General features: G+C 40.4%; 1 protein-coding gene across 1 annotated transcript; it reads right to left on the minus strand.

Moving 5' to 3' along the window:
* Nucleotides 1–15,699: 15,699 nt before the first annotated feature.
* On the minus strand, nt 15,700–19,405 carry RAB39B (RAB39B, member RAS oncogene family). Its single transcript, XM_079911472.1, has 2 exons — nt 19,053–19,405; nt 15,700–16,248 (listed from the first exon to the last, which is right to left on the minus strand). Exons 1-2 carry the CDS (start codon nt 19,265–19,267, stop codon nt 15,822–15,824), a joined length of 642 nt encoding a protein of 213 aa, XP_079767598.1. The 5' UTR covers nt 19,268–19,405; the 3' UTR covers nt 15,700–15,821.
* Nucleotides 19,406–23,058: the final 3,653 nt, after the last annotated feature.

The following is a 23,058-nucleotide window of genomic DNA, read 5'->3' on the forward strand; positions in this document are numbered from 1 at the left end:
AATGATTCTGTGGCTTCCATTTCTTTTTCTATGCATAGGTTTTTTTAAAAACACAATTGAAATAATTTTGTCTGTATAATTTTTATCCTACTTTCTTTACTTATTATGGAATTTGCTTATTATATACTGCTTTTAAACTAACATTATTTTACTGGTTTCATAGTATTCTAATAGGTAAACTCTAGTAAACTGTGATTCACAGACAATTGGTTGTTTTAAAATTTTTTTCTCTAAGTAGGAAATAACTCGGCAGTTTGCATGTTTACAGAAGGATTTTTCTTTTATTTAGGATTTTTCCTGAGATTAGATTACCAAAAATGGAATTATGGAGTCAAAGATTATAGCATTTTATTTTCTGGGGTTAACTGAGAGTGGTTTGGTCAGTAGCAACAGCAGGGGATGATGGGAAGCACAGTTGATCATCCTTGCTGCCCCTATAGACGCTGACCGCCACAGCTGCGTAGCCAGAGTGAAACCCAGATCTGGTTCCCGGGTGAATTCCCTTCCCTCTGTACCATGGTGCCTTGCTCTTATTTAGAAATACCTAATAATTCATTAAGTTCAATCCCTTAATGAATGCATACTCTCCTTTCTTTGTGTGTTTGCTATTCTCTGCCCTAAACCTCATGATACCTTTAAGGGTATTGAACCATTTCTTAAAGGTTCGTCTTGGTTGGTTCTGCAGACTCTGCCGATAGCATGTACAGCACTCACCATAGCTGGTGTTGGGTTTGACTGCACGTTAGACTCACAAGACCCGGATAGGCCATGTCTGACACCACTTTACTCTGAAGGACACAGGACAGGCAAGACACCATGGGCACCATGCCAGGGGACAGCTTTAGGCACAATTCTAATGTCCCCACAGGTGGCCGCAGGAACCACCCTGGCTTAGAAGCCATCAGAGAGCACTCTGTCTCGTAACAGCCAGGGTCAGGGCCCAGGAACGGTAGGCCCACTGCACTCAGGGACGCTGAGCTGTGACTCCCAGCAGGTGTTGATGTGCAGTCGCAGCCCTCCCAGACCAGGCGCAGGGTACCTCCTGGGACATTGTGCCGGAAGCAGGCCCGCCCATCCCACAGCTGACGATCCACCTTCATCAGGTTTCCAGGGCAACCAAACTAGAAAGTGAATCCAAGGTCAGTGCCTCACCTCGAGGGAGAAAGGGGTTTTGAACACCTCACTCAGCCTGTTGGGTCTTGCGTGATCATGGCCAGTTTTTGACAATGGCTGACTTCCTTTTCCAGTTCCTCTCATAAGGCCGCTTAGCTAATATCTGCCTCTGCAAAAAAGGTAATAATAGTTCAAATATTTTAAAGAGCCAGATGGAAGCATCAGGTGGGAGGTCTGAAGTTTTACGATTGTATGATGGGTTGGAGGGCTTTTTTCTCCTTGCCCCAAGTGACGCCATAAATTTATTGAAGCTTTATGCACTCATCGCAGAGTGACTTTTTAGTCTTGTGGCCAAAATTCATTGATAGACTTTTTCATTTTTACATTTTTTATTTTGAAATTTTATAACTACAACCAGTATCATAGAATAGACAGGCCTGCTAATTCACCATGTTTTCTCTATATTAATACTCTTCTGTATGCAGTGAGTACTGTTTACACAACCAGTTCTGAAAGGCATCAGTGTTGGAAGAGTTGGTTAGTGTATTATATGCGCGGAACTGCTTTTCTTCTTTGAGTTATTAGCATGACATGGCCCAGGGTTCTAGCTGAAAACTCAGGTGTGGATGGTGCTTCAAAGTTCAGCTGAAGAATTTACTTTTGTTTGTATCCCTTTCTTGTGTGCTCAGTATATTTGAGCAGTTTGTGTATAAAGGATCATGTCTCCTGGCCGTGGTTTATGTTCAGTTGATGGTGTTACAACTCTGTTTTGCCTTTAGGGGATTCTTTATTCAGAGGTAGGCCATGAATGTTTTTCTGGATCTTTTAGCTCCCCAAATAAACCCATCTAAGACTGAGTCAGCTTATTTTCCCCAGATCAGACCTGTGGATTCTAGAGAGTAAAATATACAAAAATTTAAAAAGCAAAAGGTCAGGGGATAACAATCTCTTCCTTTTCCTCAGTACTTAACATCTTTGGCTACTAAGTCCCTGTTCGGAGTGGATTGGGCAATAGTTTATTCTCAGTCAGGTGGTCCAGAGGCAGCTTAAGAGTTAAATTTTAACTGACCCTAGACATTTAATTTTCAACTTTACTATCACTGTTGGTTGCAATACCAGCACAAAGTGACAGTGTTAGCTTTTCAGTATCGACTTGGCATCCCACTGTGACTGCAGTGTTCAGTTAAAAGTGGGCTGTGGTCGCACTTCTCTACTCCATTGGTCCGCAGCTGCCTGAGAGATGACCAAGGTCTAGGACTGACCTTGGCTTTCTGGACAGAGTCTGTGCAGGTCAGATGAAAAAGAAGGTGCTGGAGAAAAAAAGTTTTATCCCGGAGAAGGATTGGTCCGAGACAAAGAACAAAGCTCGGAAGGGTTTTTGAGCGGGAAGGAGTATATGGTCAGAGTGCCTTTGTACAGCTCAGACTTTTCATGTACGACTCCACATGTGTCATAAGACAAAATTATTCAGATTGCTGGAAAATGGCAAATAGATACCAATATTTAATATGAAGCTTAGAAGTGGCGGGGTATACTGAACACTGGTTATGGAATTGCCATTAATACAAGTTTTCAGAGTAACATACTTTTAAAAAATGTTTGGAACACTTCAAATGAGACGGCAATGGGATGTTTTGGAGAATCAATTTTTTGGGCTTCCTGTAGAATTTAGTGCAGTGAGAACACTTAGGAACAGAGGATTCAGATGAAAATACGAACTCAAAAGAATAAAAATAAATGTCCAGCACACTAACTTCTGTTGCCTCCACGTGTCCCTTAAGGTAATACGGCTCCTTCTGCTTGACCATCTCCCTCTGGTGGTCTTGACCTTCTCCCCATCCCTCAGCCACAGTCACACCTGGGACCTTGTCGTTACCAATCACCGCAGCCCCTTCCTAATCTCAACCTCAAGCCATTGAGGTTTACACTGCCTGCAACGTCTTGACTTCTTTCATGGTCTGTCTTGCTCTTGTCCCCCTGCTGCTTTGCTGGCCTGGCCTGGCTAAGCCAGTGTCCTGTCCAGTCTGACTCTGCGGGTTCCCAGCACTTTAAAGTTGTGGCTGCGAGCCTTAGAGGGTGGTGGTGCTGCGCGGTCATCGTTCACGCTTCCACGCTCCTGTTCTTCATCTCAGCTGATAGTGGGAGGGATCGGTGTGTGGCCCCCCCGCCCCCCACATGGATCTACCCACCATCTGCCGATATTTATAAGCCTTTGCTGTCACTTCACTCACTAAAAAACAAAAACAAGTTAAGGAAAAACCAAACGACAAAAGAAGCTTTTGTATGGGAGGCCCCTTCCTGAGTGCAGCCCCAGGCTGTGGCACTCTGCCACCCCTCTGAAGGCACTGGGGCGGGATCCCTCCAGTTTTCACGTGGCGTTCTTCCTGTGTGCATGTCTGTGCCTAAATGTCCCCCTTTTATAAGGACACTAGTCATACTGGATCAGGGCCCATCCTATTCCAGGATGACCTCAACTAATTACATCTGACGACTCCATCTCCAATAAGGTCAAATTCACAGGTACTGAGTGTTAACCTCAACATATCTTTTTTGGGGGACATGATTCAACCCATAACTGTTGGTGTGCGGCTTTGCACAATGTTGAAATGTCAGGAGTGCGTGCATTGCACTGTGGTCCACAGCAGGACAACTGTCCTTGCTGCACTTCCCCTCCCCCAATTCCCCTCTCTCCTGCATCCTCAGTCTTCTCCACTGAAGCTTTCTTAACTTAAAAAAAATTCTCTCTTGTCCTGACTTCCCCCAAGCTGTCATCCTCATTTCTCTTCCCTTCACAGAAAGTGTTGTCTCAAAAGTGTTGTCTGTACTCACAATCTCCGTTGTTTCTCTCCTGTTCTCTATCAGGTGCATTTGACACAGAAGATTACTCTCTCCTCCGAACATCCCCTCCTTGGTTTCTGTGGTCCCTGCCTGGTTTTCCTCCCCTCTCTGCCTGCTGCTTCTCAGTTTCATGTGCTGATGCTTCTACCTCCTAGACGTCTGGACTTCATTCAGCCTTGTGCTGGAAAATACTGCCTCTGCACTGGCGATGCTCAGATTTTTATCTCCAGCGTGGACGAAGTCGGCAACATCTGCTTCACCGCCACAGCCTCCGGAGTGGACTCTGCTTCCACCCTTGCCTCTCTTCGGGGCAAAGCCAGCATCCTGACAGTGGTCTCAGTTCACTGACATGAGATTAGCTTCCACTCTGTCTTTTCATTTACCTCCTACCCTTCCCCTTGTGCCTTCTGCTCTCGCACACCTGTCTCTTTCCTGTTCCTGGAATGGACTCATTTTGTTCCTACTTCAGGACTTTTCCGCTTGTTGTTCTGTCTTCCTGAAAAGTGCTTCCCGAGGAGTCTACAGATACCTACGTGGCTTACCCCTCCACTCAAATATAACTTCATAAATAAGCTTCACGTTGCCACCATATACACATTTGAAATGAGCAGCCCCCGCAAAACACGTAAAAGTGTGTCCTTATCCCTCTTCTTTGCTGTTTCCCCATTAGTACTTAAGTCTAGTGTGTATGCCATGGCTTACTAGGGACAGCCCTGGTTTATACCTATTGTAGAGCAGTCAGTTAACACCCTGTTTTTAAGCTCCCCCTTCTACTTTCAATACTGTCTCAGCTTGGTTGTGATTTCTGACTGGAGCACAGAAAAGGGAAGGCCCAGGGAACTGGATTGTACTGGAGTGAGAAACATAGGGAGGAGCTTAGGAAAAGCGAACCTGTGAGTTCCGTAGGTATTCCTAATCAACACACCAAAGACTTCCAAAACTGAGCAAAAGGATAGTTCACTGCCCAGTTTCTGGACGGTCCACTGAGTGCTGCACGAACACAGGAAAGAACTCAGTGGCTCAGCAAAAGTTTTGAGAACAACTGGCATTGGAAAAACAGCCCACAGAGACCAGTTTGGAATGTGAGACCTTAACCCATCCAGATAAATTGTCTGCTAAAACAAAAATATCTATGTTCGCCATAGAATTTAAACAAGACCCAGAGTCACATAACATTCAAGAACCAGAGAAGTATCCACTCACCCGAAAAAAACAAAAAGTATAAATTTATGTAGATAACATAGAAATTAATATATTACAATGCAGAAAAGATCAAATTGATAAAACCAAGAACAGAACTGGTTCTTTGAAAATACCGATAAAAATAGACAAACCTCTAATAACTCCTCTGAATAATAAAACACAGAAACATAGAACATTATAAATGAAAGGTTTCTAACCACCAATACAGATATTTTAAAATTATACCAAGCACAACTGTATGCCAGTGCATTTGAAATTCTAGATAGAAAATATAACTTTCAAGGAAAATATAAATTACCAACATTTACCCACAAGGATGCATGTGTTAATCTGGACCGGCTGTGCGATGCTACGTTAGTCAATCCCAGTCCCTGGGGCCACTTCACTCTGGAATCCAGGCTGATGGATTAAACTATTCTAAGGTATATAAAAAGACAGATTCCCAACCATTTCATGAATTCAAAAGGCCAGAATAACCATGATGCCACACCTGACAGCACCAAAGATCAACATTTTCCAATGTGTTTCTCACTGAATAGTAATTCTTTAAAATCCTTGAGAAAGTGAATTTTTTTGTCATATGGGTTGAGGAGAGCCCCTATATGTAATAGTGTAGTCCTACAGAATACTATTTTGCTTTGTTTAATCCACAATTTTCCAAATTTATTTGACTGTATGTTCCTCCCCCCACCCCAACCCAATTCCTCTTAATCCCTGCGGACTACTTTTTTGGAAATACTCTTATGAACCAATCTCAAACATGAATATAGATGCAAAGATGCTAATAAAATATTAGTAAATTAAATCAAGCAGTGTTTAAAACATAACACCATGAGCAAGTAGAGTTTATGCTAAGAATGTTAAGCAATATTGTTAAACATTAACAGATTTACTAATACAACTAATTATAGGCTGAGGGAAGAAAACCATTTGATTATTTCAATGGGTACAAGAAAGACATTTGAAAAACTCAACATACACTCTTGAAAAGTTCTATAACCTAATAAAGATAATTTAAAGTTAAAATTCTTCTAGCAGGAGCAAGACAAAGATGCACGCCGTCCCTGTTGTTATTCATCATTTTGCTCCAGGCTCTGACCAGTGAAAGAAGACCAAAATAATAATAATAATAGTAAACATTAGAAAGGAAGAGAGAAAATTATCATTATTTGTAGACTATAATGTCTACCTAGAAAACAGAAGAGATCAATTGAAAAACTAATGAGAATTTAGTAATGTGTCTGTTTACAAGATGTAAGCATACACAAATCCACAGATTTCCTACACAGTAGAAATAACCAACTAGAACAGGTAATGAGAAAAAAAACCTATTTATGATATATAAATATTAAATTAAGGATTAAATGAATGGAATGACATATTCTATCAGTGTCAGTAAATTAATGCAATCAAAATCCTAACCCTACCTGAGGGGAGTCATGACACATTTATACTTATTTTACTTTTAAAATAAAATTGTATACATTTAAGGTGTACAATGTGATGGTTTGATATACGTATGCATAGTGAAGTGATTACTGCAGTCAAGCTAATTAACACATCCAGCTCCTCACATAGTTACTGTTTTTTGTGTGTGTGGTGAGAGCACCTGAAACCTAGTCTCTTAGCAGATTTCCAGTGTTCAGTACAGTAGATGTCCAGAACCTATTCATCTTACATAACTACAACTTTGTACCCTTTTACCAGCATCTCCCCATTTCCCCTGCCCCCCTGTGCCTGCTTCTATGTATTTGAGGTTTTCAGATTCCACATACAAATGAGATCATGTACTTGTTTTCTTTCTGTGTCTGGCTTTTCAACGTATGAATAGATAAAGAAACTGACACATTTATTCTTAAGTTCTAATATACTGCATGAGAATATCAGAAAATTTTGAAGGCAAAAGAGATCATAAATACATATTATGGAATTATCATAACTAAAACAATGTAGTATTAGGACAGGAATAGGCAGATTAATGAACTATAATACAGGAGTCCAAAAACAGACCCCCTCATGTATATATGTTTGATATTCAAATTTAATGTTCGAAAGGGGTAAAATATAGAATGGAGTATTCTGTGGATGGTATGGGTTAAAAAACTAGGCATTTGGGAAAAATAGTTATCCCTACCTCCACATTCTATACATAAGTCAATTCCTAAAGGAACCCTAAATCCATTATAGGAAATCATAGCAAAATGTTTTTCTAGTATTTGGGTGGAGAAGGTCTATCTAAATCTACCATTACTGCCAGAAAGCATTAACAAAAGAGGCCATATAAGAAAAATAACAAGGTACATGGTACAGAAATCACAACTGCCCCCCAGCCACCCAGTTCCCCAACTCTGAGACAGCTGTTTCCAGTTTCTTGGAGACAACATATTAAATAACTATTAAATAATAAATACCAAATATTATTTAGTATTAACTTATTTAGTAATAATAAGTGATATTATTTATTATTAGATATTAAAGACTTCTGTATTACCAAACACCATAAGTAAAAAGTCAGAAAAACATGAAAAAATATTGTAACATATGTGATGGATAAAGAATTGTTTTCCAGGACTTCCCTGGTGGTGTAGTGGTTAAGAATCCGCCTGCCAATGCAGGGAACACGGGTTTGAGCCCCGGTCCGGGAAGATCCCACATGCCGCGGAGCAACTAAGCCCGTGCACCACAACTACTGAGCTTGCGCTCTAGAGCCCGTGAGCCACAACTACTGAAGCCCGTACACCTAGAGCCTGTGCTCCGCAACAAGAAGCCACTGCAATGAGAAGCCCATGCACCGCAAAGGAGAGTAGCCCCCGCTCGCCACAACTAGAGAAAGCCCGTGCACAGCAGCAAAGACCCAAAGCAGCCAAAAATAAATAAATTTATATAAAAACATTTAAACCTCTAAAAAAAAAGAATTGTTTTCCATATATAAGATCTTACTAATTAATAAGATAAAAGCCAGCACCTTTTTTTTTTATTTTATTTTTTTGCGGTACGCGGGCCTCTCACTGTTGTGGCCTCTCCCATTGCGGAGCACAGGCTGTGGACGCGCGGGCTCAGTGGCCATGGCTCACGGGCCCAGCCGCTCTGCGGCATGTGGGATCTTCCCAGACCGGGGCACGAACCCGTGTCCCCTGCATCGGCAGGCAGACTCTCAACCACTGCGCCACCAGGGAAGCCCCAAAGCACGTTTTTTATTAGTTAGGACTAGTTTCAGCAGCAAGGAACAGAAAACCAATAACCAAAGGTATGCAAATTTAAAAATATTTATACATATTCACCTCTCAGATTTGCAAAGAGTTAAAAGATTCACAATAATACTCAGTATAGGCATTATTATACACTGTTCATGGGCATTCAGTTAAGCCTTTCTGGAGAGCAATCTGGTTAATTATATCAAAATTTTAAATGTGTATATTATTTGATTCATAAATTGGTCACATTTATGCCTTTGACTTGAGGACATAATTGGTCAGATGCACAAAGATATGTATGTATTGAGGAATTGGTTTATAATAGCAAAACATTGTACATAACCTAATGTTCACCAAAGAGAATTGATTAAGTAACTTATTGTATGTACATACGTATAATAGAATTCTGTTGTATTAGTTAGGAGTCTTTCAGCTACAAGTGGAAAAAAGTGGCATAAACTAAAAGGGGATTTACTATCTCTTGTAATAAGACGTCTTCGTATAGAGTGGCTTCAGGATAGTTAAATCTGTAGCTCAGTGGCGTCATGAAGGACCCAGCTTTCTTCTATGTCTGCTTCGTCATCTTCAATATGTCAGCTAATTCCTTCTGATCACAGTCAACAAATATGGGGAATTCCCTGGCAGTCCAGTGGTTAGGACTCGATGCTTTCACTGCCACGTGCCCGGGTTCAATCCCTGGTCGGGGAACTAAGATCCCACAAGCCGCTCAGCACAGCCAAAAAAAAAAAAAAAATGTACTAGGCACTGATTGACTGTAGAAATATTATCATGTGAGCAAAAATAGCTACTGCCATCATGCATTCACAGAAAATATACTGTATGTGAAAAAGGTAACAGCACAGTATGTGTTGCATGATACCATTTATGAAAAAGATTCATTTAGGTGCAAACATAATACATAAACTGAGTATGTTTACTGTGTGACGTTCAGCAAGTGCCAGGGCTTTTGCTAAGTATTTTATGTAGATCATTTCATTTCATCCTCACAACAACCTTATAGATTAAATACTATTATTATCCAATTTAATATATGTGAAAATCGAGACTTGTAGAGTCAGAATTTGAACCCATGTTTGTCTTACTCCAAAATCCACACTTTTAACCACTCTGTTAAATAACCTTTTGAAAAGTAAAATGAAAAAAATCTAGAAGGAAATAGATCAAACTTTTAACAGCCATTTTCTTTAGGAACTGATGACTTGAATGCAGTTGACCAGAAGAGCCAGAAAACAGAGGGAGAGAAACAAAGTCAAGGGGTGCCTTGATTGATAGACTGGCAATGGGCAGTGACTGATTGCCTGAAGGTTCTAAAGAAGTTTAAAACAGGATTCAAGGGATAGAGTGGACAACCAGAGCTTGTAATCGGAGAGGAATTCCAGAGGTTGTATAAAATTTTGTAATGCTTTAGGATGGGGCCATGTGTGTATTTTATGGAAGTGAAGTAACAGTCAAGGTCATTGGATTGAAGTAGGGCAAGAAAAATATCATTCATTCAAATATTTATTGATGATTCAAGCCTATATCTATGGTACAGGTTGTGAAAATACTGGTGAACAAGATGAATAAGGTTCTTACTTTCATGGACCTTATATTTAGAGTAGTCAAGAGGCCAGATCATGCAAGGCCTTGTAGCCATGTTAAGAAATGTAAGGTTTGCTTGGATTTTGTTCTAAATGTGATGAGAAACCACTGGTGGGTTTTAAGCAGGTGAATGACTTGGTCTGACTTGCATTTTGAAAAGATCATTCTAGCTGTTATGTTGAGAATGTGTCATGGGAATAAGAGCAGAAGTAGATATTAAGATATTAAGTAGTTCAGCAAAGAGTTGATAGTGGCTTAGACAAACGTGATAGCAATGGAGACGGAGAAAATGGCAGACTTGGATATATTTTGAAGATAGAGCTGATAGGGCTTGATGATTAATTTAATATGGGAGGTGAGGGGAAGTGAGGAATTAAGAATAACTCGAGTTTCTGTGTTGAACAAGGGGGTAGATGGTGGTGTCATTTATAGAGATAAGAAAGACTGGGGTTGAAGGAGCACATTTTGATAAATGTTGATCTCATACTGGATAGGTGAAGCTTGAGGAATTTGTGGATGTGTTTAGTAGGCAAGTTGGTTGTATTGGTACAATGCTCAGTGGGCTGAAGTCCTTCATTTGGGAGTCTTCAATGCAAAGACAACAACTGAAGTCATGAGAGTAGGTAAGATTGTCTAGGGAGAAGAGAGGATGGAGAACGAGGAAAGAATTGGGCCTCCCACAGAACTAAGAACACTGACTTCCTGAGAGGCTTGGTGCAGGCAGAAATCATTCCACCAGCACTATGCCGGCAAAGGTCGTGCATGACTTCCTCAAATGCTATGGATATATTTTAGTCCTCGTCTTTCTGAGCCCATTGCTGCATGGTGATACTATTGTCTACTCCTTCCTGTGACACTGTGCTCTCCAGGTTTTCCATTCTCTCCTTCTGAGTTCCCTTTCCCTAAAGTTTGTTGTTCCCCAGGGAATAATCATCTACTCGTAATTCCCCAGTGGTTATCCATTTTAGTCAGCTGAAAACCAATGGCCTTCAGAAGAACCCTTAAAAGTGAAGTCCATCCCCATCCCATCACCCGTGTAACCTTGTTTCTTACTTCTGACCTGTTGATCATTCTACTCCAGCTGCACAGTTTTCTTTCCTGTTCATCAAACGCACCCAGCACCTTCACACCTCAGGGCCTTTGTACTTGCCCTTCACTCAATCTGGAATTCTCTGCCTTAAGATGTCTGCATGGATTTCTCCCTCACCTCCATCAAGTTCTGAAACCAATGGCTTCCAAAATCTGCAAGCAGCTTCCTGATCCTAGAGAAGATGTGGCTGCAGAAGTTGTCTCAACATAGAGTCTGACTATTTAGTCTCCTTCTGTGTGGAGAATAGAGTGTGGGGCAAAGAGTGGAAGCAGTGAAATCAGCTCTCACAGTAACTCAGGCAACAAATGACGGTGTGACATGTTACATTTCTGATCCTAATAGACTCTCAAATGGAGATATTGGCTACACAGTTGCTTCTAAAGGTCCAGAGTCCATGGGAAAGATACGAGCTGGAGATAGAAATTCAGGACTCCTTGGTAGTTACAGCCATGGAACTGAATGAGGTCACCAAGGGACTTAATATAACTGAAGAAAAGATAATCAAGCCCTGCAGAGTGATAAACTATGTTAAACGCTGTTGCATTGTTGGTCCTTCCTTCCTTCCCTCCCTCTTTCCCCCCCCTTCCTCCCTCCCTCCCTCCCTCATTCACTCATGATTATAAAAGTGACAAAGCTGCACAGAACTCAGCGTACCTGTGCCCAGACTCAGAGTCAAACATCTTCCCCTTTATTACCCTCCCCCAAATATGTGCTATAAACCCCAGGCAGTGTTTATATGCTCCAAGTCATCCTGACACAAAGAGCACACCTTAGGAGGACTTGAAAAGACTGAGGCAATTTAGCCTGGAGAAAAGAAGACTTTCCAGGGAAGACAACAATTGTAATAAGCTACCTGGCCTCTGTCTGAAGAAAACAAAAACTCTAATTCAAAAATATACATGCACCCAGTGTTCACAGCAGCACTATTTACAATAGTCAAACGTGGAAGCAACCTAAAAGTCCATCAACAGATGAATGGATAAAGATGTGGTGCGTGCGTGTGTGTGTGTGTGTGTGTGTGTGTGTGTGTGTATAATGGGGTATGTGTGTGTGTGTGTGTATATATATATATATATATAAAATGTGGTATATATATATAATGGAATATATATGTATATACATAATGTATATATATATGTATATATATGCATATATATAATGGAATATTACTTGGCCGTAAAAAATGAAATATTGTCATTTGCAGGAGCATGGGTGGACCTAGAGATTATCATACTAAGTGAAGTAAGTCAGACAGAGAAAGACAAATATTACATCACCTATATATGGAATCTAAGAAATACAATAAACTGCTGAATATAACAAAGCAGAAGCAGACTCACAGATGTGGAGAACAAACCAGTGGTTAGCAATGAGGACAGGGAAGGGGGAGGGGCAAGATAGAGGTAGAGGATTAAGAGGTACAAACTACTATGTATAAAATAAAGTAGCTACAAGGATATACTGTACAGCACAGGGAATACAGCCAATATTTTGGAATAACTTTAAATGGAGTATAATTTATAAAAATACTGAATCACTATTTTGTACATCTGAAATGAGTATATTGTAAATTAACTATACTTCAATTAAAAAACAAAAAAAATTTTAGGAGCTATTTAATAAAAATGGTTAAGGGCTTCCCGGGTGGCACAGTGGTTAAGAATCCGCCTGCCAGTGCAAGGGACACAGGTTCGAGCCCTGGTCCAGGAAGATCCCACATGCCGCGGAGCAACTAAGCCCGTGCGCCACAACTACTGAGCCTGTGCTCTAGAGCCACGACCCACAACTACTAGGCCCACGTGCCACAACTACTGAAGCCTGTGCGCCTAGAGCCCGTGAGCCACAACTACTGAGCCCACGTGCCACAACTACTGAGCCCGTGAGCCACAACTATTGAAGCCCACGTGCCTAGAGCCCATGCTCTGCAACAAGAGAAGCCACCGCAGTGAGAAGCCCACGCACCACAACGAAGAGTAGCTCCCGCTCACTGCAACTAGAGAAAGCCTGCGTGCAGCAACGAAGACCCAACGCTGCCAAAAATTTAAAATAATAATAAAAATAAATAAATACATAAATTTAATTTTTAAAATGGTTAAAATTTAAACAAAAAGATCCTTGACTAAAAATTGCAATGATTCAGATTTAGGCTTGACAGAACTGATGTTTCCAAAAGTGGTATGGGATTTCCAGGCATTAGTGAGGTCTCTGTGACTTTCAACATGATGATCATATAACTTTCTGGCTTTAAGATACTGTCGTGCATAGCATATGTCACAGCTAACTGATGTTCTTTGTAGTGGTTGCTACACGAGTGACAGACTCCTCTGGAAACAGCTACAACACACACTTAGAATCTCACAGTCACATAATCAACCATTTTACTAAATACAAGCATATTTTCATTCACATACAGCTAAAGAAAACATCTTTTTCACATTTCATTACAGTGCACAACAAAGTGAAGAAAAGTATACAGTACATTTTATTCTGGAATATGAGACAATCTAATCCAACATGCAGTTGTGGTCTTTGTTACAAGTTAGTTTATCTTGTCTTCACCTATGTAATAAAATAGCTTCTAAAGCTTTATCCTTAATATTGTGTTAACACCTGATTTTTTCACACATTTTCTAAAACCCAGTTATTGCAGTGACAACAGCACTGAATTCTACTAAAATGATTTTTAAAGTTCGAGAACTTGTTTAAGCAATTAAGCTCAGCCACTTCTGCTGGATCTATGCTGAGAGTTTTTAAACCTGCCTAAAAAATGAAAGGAATGGGAAAAGTATACATATGATGTATTTAAGTCAAGAAAACGGTAGAGTTTTGTTTGTACCTTTTTTTTTTGAACTGACAGAATACAGTCAACTCTCATCTATCCACTGGATAATCTTGCTTTCAGAATCTTCTAAACATAATTAAGTATAGTAGTTGATGAAACTTTGTGTTAACCCAATTTACTATCTTTTGTTTGTCTTCTACAACCACAAAGCTGGCAACTTAATTACTCCACCCAAGCCAGGTCATGCTAAACGAAGGAAGAGATGATGATTGGGTCACTTGGGGTTGATGCTGCACGTAGGTCCAAGGTGGTTTGTTTCCATGATTTTCATGATTTGACTTCTTTATTCCGGCTGAAGTAAATCCCCCATATTTCAGATTTGGTTACATCCATCCTGAAGTTCAGTACCATATTTCAAAGCAATTTACCATCCTCAGGCTTTCCTATCACAATGGATATGAGAAAGGCGAGTCTAATCAGAATTATTTTCTTACTGTGAGAAGTATGGCTTTTGCCTAGCTGAACTGGCTACAATTCAAAAACATCATTTAAAGCATCACGTCTCTGCAAGAAGATAATGGAACCTCAAGTCAACCATTCCAAGTTTCTGATGCAGTTAGCTGTCTGTTCACCTGAGAACTGAGAGCTGACTTTCTAGGGTAGACAGGAACCCAGGGTAGGCATAAGGCAAACAAGTGGCCAAGGTCATTGTGAGGTGAGTATTTTATCCCCATCCCACTCCCCATTGCTGTATTTGGTTCCTTTCAATAATACATCCACTGTGTTTTAGTGATAAGAACATTTACAGCCCGAACAGTTCTAACGTGTTTTCACTGTGCAGTTATTCACTTGTGTAAAATCCTCTTGTCAATAATACCTGAATGGGCTTTACCTTCGACTCATGCCCGGGTTCCCTCAGGATTATAGCTGAGTTGTAATCAATAAGGAAACATATCCTAACATGTAGAGAATATTTATTTACAGTCATGTCTCTTCCAAAGCAAACAATAACAGTTTATTCATCTGACAGCAGGATGATGCAGTGAAACAAGAACCAGGGGTCAAGTGACTCTCCTGCCCCTCAGTTAATTTTTTCGTAAACTGGGGAAGAAACCCTAACGGCTTGTTACGATGATCAAATAAGTAAGTCAACGAACTGTAACGTGTCTGTAAGGCTTACAGCACCTCCTGTTGAGCAGGTGTTTACCTTCAGATTGCAGTCGCCGATGCAGTGAACCCCAGGCGTGGTCAGAGGGGAAAGAGGGCATTGGAGTTACAGTATTTCTCTCTTCTACTTACACGATAATTTGCGTGGGACAATTTCTTACACACAGCTGGTTATTCTTTCACAAGGCTGTACATGTTTTCAAGTGTGACAGTAACAGTGTGTAAATAGCCTCCCTTTTTCACATTCACACCATTTTCACTAGAACTCCAGGCCTTGAAAGGGTCTTAGTAAAAGGCTGGTCCACACCCCTCATTTTACAGATGAGCTGTTTAGAAGCTAATTGGTACCTTTTAACCAAACCCAGCACATATGTTTAGTGCAGGATATTCTCACTGATTAAGCGGATCTCATGCTCTTTTTTAGGTTGGCTAATTGTTCCCAATGTGATACTTTTCTCCCCTTTACGTATTTCTTTATGATCGTGACCTATGAATGAGCTGAAATACCAAGAAATAGTTGTCCTGACTGTGGGTGTACTTTTCTGGGGCCTAGCTCCCCAGACCTCAGCTCCTTGACATGCGGTCCACAAAGGGCACACAGAGCGGCCACTGCCCAGCATGGACCACAAAAAAGTGCCAGTCCCAGCACCCAGGCTCCCCAACCCACCCACCCGCCCGCCCGCCCATCACCTGTCCAAGGGCCCCTTGGGGAGGACGCTCACTTGGGATCCAATATGGAGGTTAAGTTCTCTTCAGTCACACGATGATTCTATTCATTTTGATCACTTTTAAGTTCAGGTGGGAGAGCATGTTTTGGAGATAAAAGGGCTGACTAGCACAAACATCTTCTCTCTGATTTGACAACCTCTTCTGAAGAGTGAACCACGTTTGGTACAAATCCACTCTTCACCCCTTCCCAGCCCTCCTGGATGATAATATCCCCCCTTTTAACCAGCTCGTATATGTCTCTTGTCAGGTCTGTGAAGGCTTTCTCCACATTAATGGCATCTCGGGCTGACGTTTCAATGTACTTCATGCCGTATGCAGCAGCCAGTTTCTCTGCCTCGTGGCGAGTCACTTGCCTCTGTGTATCCAGGTCACACTTGTGACCCACGAGAACAAATACAATTTGGTAGGGCTGAACGTGTACTTTGGTCTCTTCTAACCACTCATGGACATTCTGGAAGGACCTGCGGTTGGTAATGTCAAATAAGAGCAGACCACCTACTGAGTTCCTGTAGTAGGCACGAGTGATGGATCTGCAACACAAGAAAGAAGCAAAGAATGAAGGCCACGCCCGAACTCCCGCCCTTCAACGAACTCAGTGTATTCTGTTGTCTCTGGTTAGTGACACAGCCCTTTGGTGAAAATTGTTTTCTTTTTTAGACAAAGCAATACAAATGTCATTCCATAATAATAATGATATATGAATTCTCAATTGAACAAAACTTTGAGATGGAATCTTCTAGAAACGAACGCTCATGGACATACAGGCATTTTCCCTCGATTTAGGCAAGAGCCACAGTTAACTCTCCACGCCCACATCTGAATAGCTGAATGAGACTTCCTCTTCTGTTCAGTGGGATGCTTAAGTAACAGGTTATCATGAGGCAAATGAAATAATGGATGTTAAAGTATTCTGTGACCTGGAGAACTCATTACAAATTATAGTAGTTGGAAAAGGATTTTCTAAAAAATAAGAGTGAATTTACGATAGCTGACAGAAAATGCTTATAAGTATATAGGTATATTACAATATACTCCATTTTTTCCCATTTATCATTACCACGTTTGTCTATTATTATATTTTTATTTTAATCTAACAGGGGTCCTCAATCTCTTCTGTGAGGAGGAGCATAATTTTGTTTTTTATTTTCCAGGCCATGTGGGAATAGGAAAAAGAGGGATGGTCTGCAAAGGCCTTGAGCCAAGTGTCTGCTGGCCCCACTTCCTGACACATTTTGAAGAGACTCACTCGGGAGCCACAAGCTGGGAAAAACTGCCCAAATAGCCAAAGCTTCCCCTTAAAATAATATGATTTATTTAAAGCATTGTAGAATGCTTTAGAATGCTTCTAAAACCTATTATCCATTTTCTTTACTTCTTAAGCAGAAGAAACCGCATGCATTTTCGCTTCTTGATTTGAGGAGCTTCATTTTCAATACGCATTATGGTACTTCTCTCAGAGCATATTAGACATTGTAGAACTACTTGCTGGTACAATCACTTGCTTTAGACTACTGTGCTTTTGTTTTTTTTACTACTGTGCTTTTTGATCTATGTTTATTTTTAGTTTTTCTGTCTCCTTGGATGAAGATAAACAATGAGGGACTCAATAGCTTAAGGCTTAGGACAAATGGCCCAGTGGTAACAGAATAAACAATTTCCAGGGAATTAAAGTCCAAGCTAGAGGATGGTAAGGACAAAGCTTACAAATTGAGTTTGCCTCCAGAAGCAGGCAAATCAGCCATAAGGACTGAAAGCATTTCTAATTCCCTTATGTTTGAAGATTCATGGAGAATGGTGGGTGTACCAGAAAATTCAACGTGAACAAAGATCGTGATTCGTGAACGGCTTGGTTCAAGAAATCAATAGGCAAGCTGTAGTCAAAACTCTAAAATACATTATTACATTAATGTTTTGTGACTATTTAGAAAGTAGCAAAGCCCTTTCTTTATAAATACAACACAAGGCTACATAAAAATTAAAACCTCACATACATCAAAAAATGTTCTTAAAGAAAGTTAAAAGACAAATGAAAAACTGGGAAAATAGTTTACAATATCCATGACAGAAAAGGATAAATGTTCTTAATATATAAAGAGCTGTTAGAAATCACTATCACCCAATAAATAATAATCAGTGGATAGGAAAAGGATGTTCATACAGAACGAAATTCCAATAAGCATAAAAGATACCTTTCTTCTATTATAATATGAGAAATGCAATCACAAGTTCAAAGTGAACCTGAACAAGGATATTTGAAATTTTCTCTTCTCCCCACCCCTCTTCAACCACCTAAGCAGCATCTTCTATGCCTGATTAGTGTTCGATAGCTAAATGAAGAAACGATCCTAAACATGAGCTATTGAGCCCTCTTGATCTAGTTCCTGCTGCTCGGCATGACTGTAGCTCAAAGTTTTCTGTGTACACTGCTCTCTCTCACTTCTGTCTTCATACACGCTGCTTCCTTGCCCTGGGCTTTTCCTGTTTTGCTTGGGTATCACACTCATCAGGCCTCATCTTCTCCACTTAGCCTTCCCTCATCTGTGTTCATACATATAATTACAAACGATACATACTACAAGGGCCACCAAAGGGTTGTAAGAGAAAATTAAACCTGTTCATTGAGTACTCAATATGTGCTAAGCGTTCTGGTAGGCAGTGGCATACAAATATGAACAAGGCACTTTTTTGTGTAATTGCTGGTCTATTTTGCCCCCAGTATGCTAGCACAGACATTCTAAGAGGGAAATGCCTATGTCTGTTTTGTTTACATGGCATCCCCTTGCCGGAGTTTCCTCAGGCTGTTTTCCCAGAAACAGTGCAGTGTCTGGCATATAGTGGCTGATCATTCAATGTCTGCTGGTTGCAAGAAGGCATCAATCATCAGTGTCTATTTCATATATATATATATATATATATTTCTATATAGTATCTATGTTTATATCTATATCTAGCTATCTTTCTCTCTATCTCTACATCATCTATCTATATCTGTCAGTTACATTAGGATGACCTGGGAACATTTTCGAAATGTAGTATAGGGACTGAAATTGATGAATTACAGTGATCAACTCCCTCTAGTTTATTAGCCACCAAGGGGCAGGTTGGTGCAGTTGTGGTGCGAGCAGTATGTATCATTGGCTGGCCTTCCCAGCCAGGGTGCATCTTTCCCTGCACTGAACTCCCAGCTACCTGAAGGTGGGCTTGAGCAGAAACTCTCAGACCCTCGCTACCTTCCCTAAGGGCGGCGACCAGGACCAGGAAGTCCTCTTTCCCCAGGGACGGTGCAAGCCCCAAAGACCCTCCCACTGCTCGCGGGCCCGGGCTGCGCTCCCACCTGAACCTCTCTTGACCCGCGGTATCCCAGATCTGGAGCTTGATGCGTTTTCCTGGCTCGATCTCCACCAGACGGGAGAAAAAATCCACCCCCACCGTGGGGTCCGAAACCTGGGCAAAGCGGCCCTCGGTGAAGCGGCGGATCAGACAGGACTTGCCCACCGTGGAATCCCCGATGACAATGAGCCGGAACTGGTACAGCCAGATGGCCTCCATGGCCGGGGCTCGGCAGGTCTCCTTGGCCCAGGCCGTGGGCGGCGAGATGGGGGCGCCCGGCCGAGACCTCAGAGAGCGCGACTCGGTCCTGATCTAGATCGGCCACGAGCGCATCGTTGGCCTGGCAGCCTGAGGCGAGGTAGGCCCAGGCGCAGGGAGAGAGGAGGGATGGACGCTGCGCTCGCAGAGGTGATGAAATGGCAGCAGCATCAGCACCACGCACTCTGACTCATCACTGACTACAGGGTTACTGTAATCCTCCACGTAGCGGCGACGCCCAGGACCGCACTGTCTGTAAGAGGAGCGCACACAGAAATGGCCGGGAAAACAGTTCGTTCCCTTCCTTTCTAATTCCTCTTCTTAATTAAAAATTTTCTCTATCTATCTCTCAAATTGCAAAAGTAACACCTCTTCATTAAAACTAACGAAACAATACAAAAATACACAAAAAGGGAGTCTATAATTATCTGCCCCCTACTTCCCCAAGATATTAAGTTTGTTATATATTCTTCCACGTGTATTTCTATGAAAATATATATACATATACATATTTATTGCTGTTTGATTTTACAAAAATTTGATCGAACTGGACCATTACTCTGACACTTGCTTTTTGCAATTAATAAAGAATCATTGGCATCTCTCCATTTCCAACTATTTTCCTTTTGCCATAACAATGCTGCAATATTCTCTTAAGTATAGTCACACGTACATTATTTCTATGAAATAGAGTCTTAATAAGAAAGACCAGGAAGTCAAAGAGTATGAATATTTTAAATGTTATATATATGGGCATTATACTTTGCAAACATACTGAGCAATTTAAATTCTAGTCAGCAAGGTGTGAAAAGACCATTTTTTGGCATTACTTCAAGCATCATATATGATATTCTTTCTTAAATCTTGCCAATCTGATGTCATTAAAAATAAATGGAATCATAGAATATGTAGACTTTTGTAACTGGCTTCTTTCACTTACCATGATGTTTTAGAGTTCATCCACATTGTAACATGTATCAGGACTTCATTCCTTTATATAACTGAATACTATTCCATTGGGTGACATAACGCATTTTGTTTATCCATTTATCTGTTGATGGACATTTGGGTTGTTTCCGTCTTTTGGCTATTATGAATAATGCTGCTATGAACATTCATGTACAAGTTTTTGTTTGTACAAGTTTTGTTTGAACAAGTTTTTGTTTGTGTTCAAACTCTTTTGGGTTTAAACCTAGGAGTAGAATTCCTGTGACCTATGGTAACTATATGTTACATCCTTTGAAGAAATTCCAGACTGCTTCCCACAGTGGCTGCACCATTTTACATTCCTACCAGCAGTGTATGAGGGTTCTGATTTCTCCATATCTTTTCCAACACTTGTTATTTTCTGACTTTTTGATTCTAGACATCCTAGTGGGTATGAAGTGGTATCTCATTGTGGTTTTGATTTGCATTTCCCTGATGACTAATGACAATGTGCATATTTTCACATTCTTATTGGCCATTTGCATATTTTCCTTGGAGAAAGGTAGGCTCAGATCCTTTGCCTTTTTCTTTTTGTTTGGCCGCCGAGCAGCTTTTGGGATCTTAGTTCCCCGACCAGGGATTGATTGAACCTGGGCCCCTGGCAGTGAGAGCTCGGAGTTCTAACCACTGGATCACCAGGGAATTCCCCCTTTGTCCATTTAAAAACTGGATTATTTGTCCTTTTATTATTGAGTTGTAAGAGTTCTTTACATATTGTAGGTGCAAGTCTCTTATCAGTTATGTGACTTGTAAATATTTCCTCCCATTCTGTGTGTCCTTTTTGAACTTTCTTAAGGGTGTCCTTTGAAGTGTAACGTTTTAAATTTTGATGAAGTAAAGATTGTCTGTTTTTGCTTTTGTTGCTTGTGCTTCTGGTGTCATGTCTAAGAATACTTTGCCAAATTCAAGTTCATGAAGATTTACTCCTAAGCATTCTTCTAAGAGTTTTGTAGTTTTAGCTCATACATTTAGGTCTGTGATTCATTTTATGTTAATTTTTATATATGCTGTGAGGTAGGGGTCCAGCTGCCTTCTTTTGCATGTGGATATCTACTTGTTCAAGCACCATTTGTTGGAGAGACTATTCTTTTCCCATTAAAAAAATATATTTATTTATCTTATTTTTGGCTGCATCGGGTCTTAGTTGTGGCACTCGGGATCTTCGTTGCGGCCTGCAGGCTCCTCCTTGCTGCACGCATGCTTCTCTCTAGTTGTGACCCATGTGCTCAGTAGTTGCGGTGGGTGGGCTTAGTTGCCCCGTGGCATGTGGGATCTTAGTTCCCTGACCAGGGATCGAACCTTCATCCCCTGCATTGGAAGGCGGATTCTTAACAACTGGACCACCAGGGAAGTCCCTCTTTCCCCATTGAATGATTTTGGCACCCTTGTTGAAAATCAGTTGACCATAGACTGGTTTAATTCTGGACTCAATTTTATTCCATTGGTCTATGTCTAGTCTTCTGCCAGTACCACATTTTCTTGACTGTTGTAGCTTTGTAGTAAGTTTAGAAATCGGGAAGCATGAGTCCTCCCACTGTGCTCTCTTTTTCCAAGATTGTTTTTGGCTACTTGGGGCCCCTTTCAATTTCATATGAATTTTAAGATCTGCTTGTTAATTTCTGCATATAAGGCAGCTATGATATTGATTGAGATTTCATTAAATCTGTAGATCAATGTGGGGAATACTGCCATCTGAACAAAATTAAGTCTTCAAATCCTTGAACATAGAATATCTTTCCATATATTTAGGTCTTTTAAAATTTCTTTCAACAATGCTTTGTAGTTTTCAGTTTACAAGTCTTACACTTCTTTAGCTAAGTTACTCCTAAGTATTTTATTATTTTTGATGCTATTTTGAGTGAATTGTTTTCTTAATTTCATTTTCAGATTGTTCATTGCAAGTGTATAAAAATATAATTGATTTTATATTTTTCAACTTTTTTTTTTTTTGGCCGCACCATGCAGCTTTGCAGGATCTTAGTTCCCCAACCAGGGTCAAACCCGGGCCCCGGAAGTGAAAGTGCTGAGTCCTAACCACTGAACCGCCAGGGAATTCCCAATTTTTTTAGTATATTCTTTATGGTTTGGTCAAATGGTTTTTCTGCATCTTCGAGATGATCATGTGATTTGTTTTTATTCTATTTGGTATAATGTATTACATTAATTGATTTTTGGATATTGAGTTAACCTTGCATTCCTGGTATAAATCCTACTTGATCATGGTGTATAATTTTAAAAATATGTTTTTGGATTTGATTTCTAGTATTTTTGAGGATATTTTCATTCATATGCATGACATTTATTGGTCTATAGTTTTCTTTTATTGCAATGTCCTCTTCCGGTTTTAGTATCAGGGTAATGTTGGCCTCATAAAATGAGCTGAGAAGCATTCCTTCCTTTTCTTCTTTTTGGAAGAGTTTGTGAAGAACTGGTATTAATTCTTCTTTAAATGTCTGCTAGAATTTAGCAGTGAAGCCATCTGGGTCTGGGGTTTTCTCTGTGGGTAGTGGTTTGATTACTAATTCACTTTCTTCACTTGTTATAGCTCTATTCAAATTGTCTATTTCTTCTTGAGTCAGTTTCAGTAGTTTGTATCTTGGTAGAAATGTCTCCATTTCATCTAAGTTATCCAATTTGTTGGCATACAATTGTTCACAGTATTCCTTATAAAGGAATACTATGTATTCCTTTTAAATTTTGTAAGGTCAGTAGTAATGTCCCTTCTTTCATTTATGATTCTAGTGATTTGAGTCTTCTCTATTTTT

This window comes from Stenella coeruleoalba (assembly GCF_951394435.1).
Source record: "Stenella coeruleoalba genome assembly, chromosome: X".
NCBI classification, from domain to species: domain Eukaryota; kingdom Metazoa; phylum Chordata; class Mammalia; order Artiodactyla; family Delphinidae; genus Stenella; species Stenella coeruleoalba.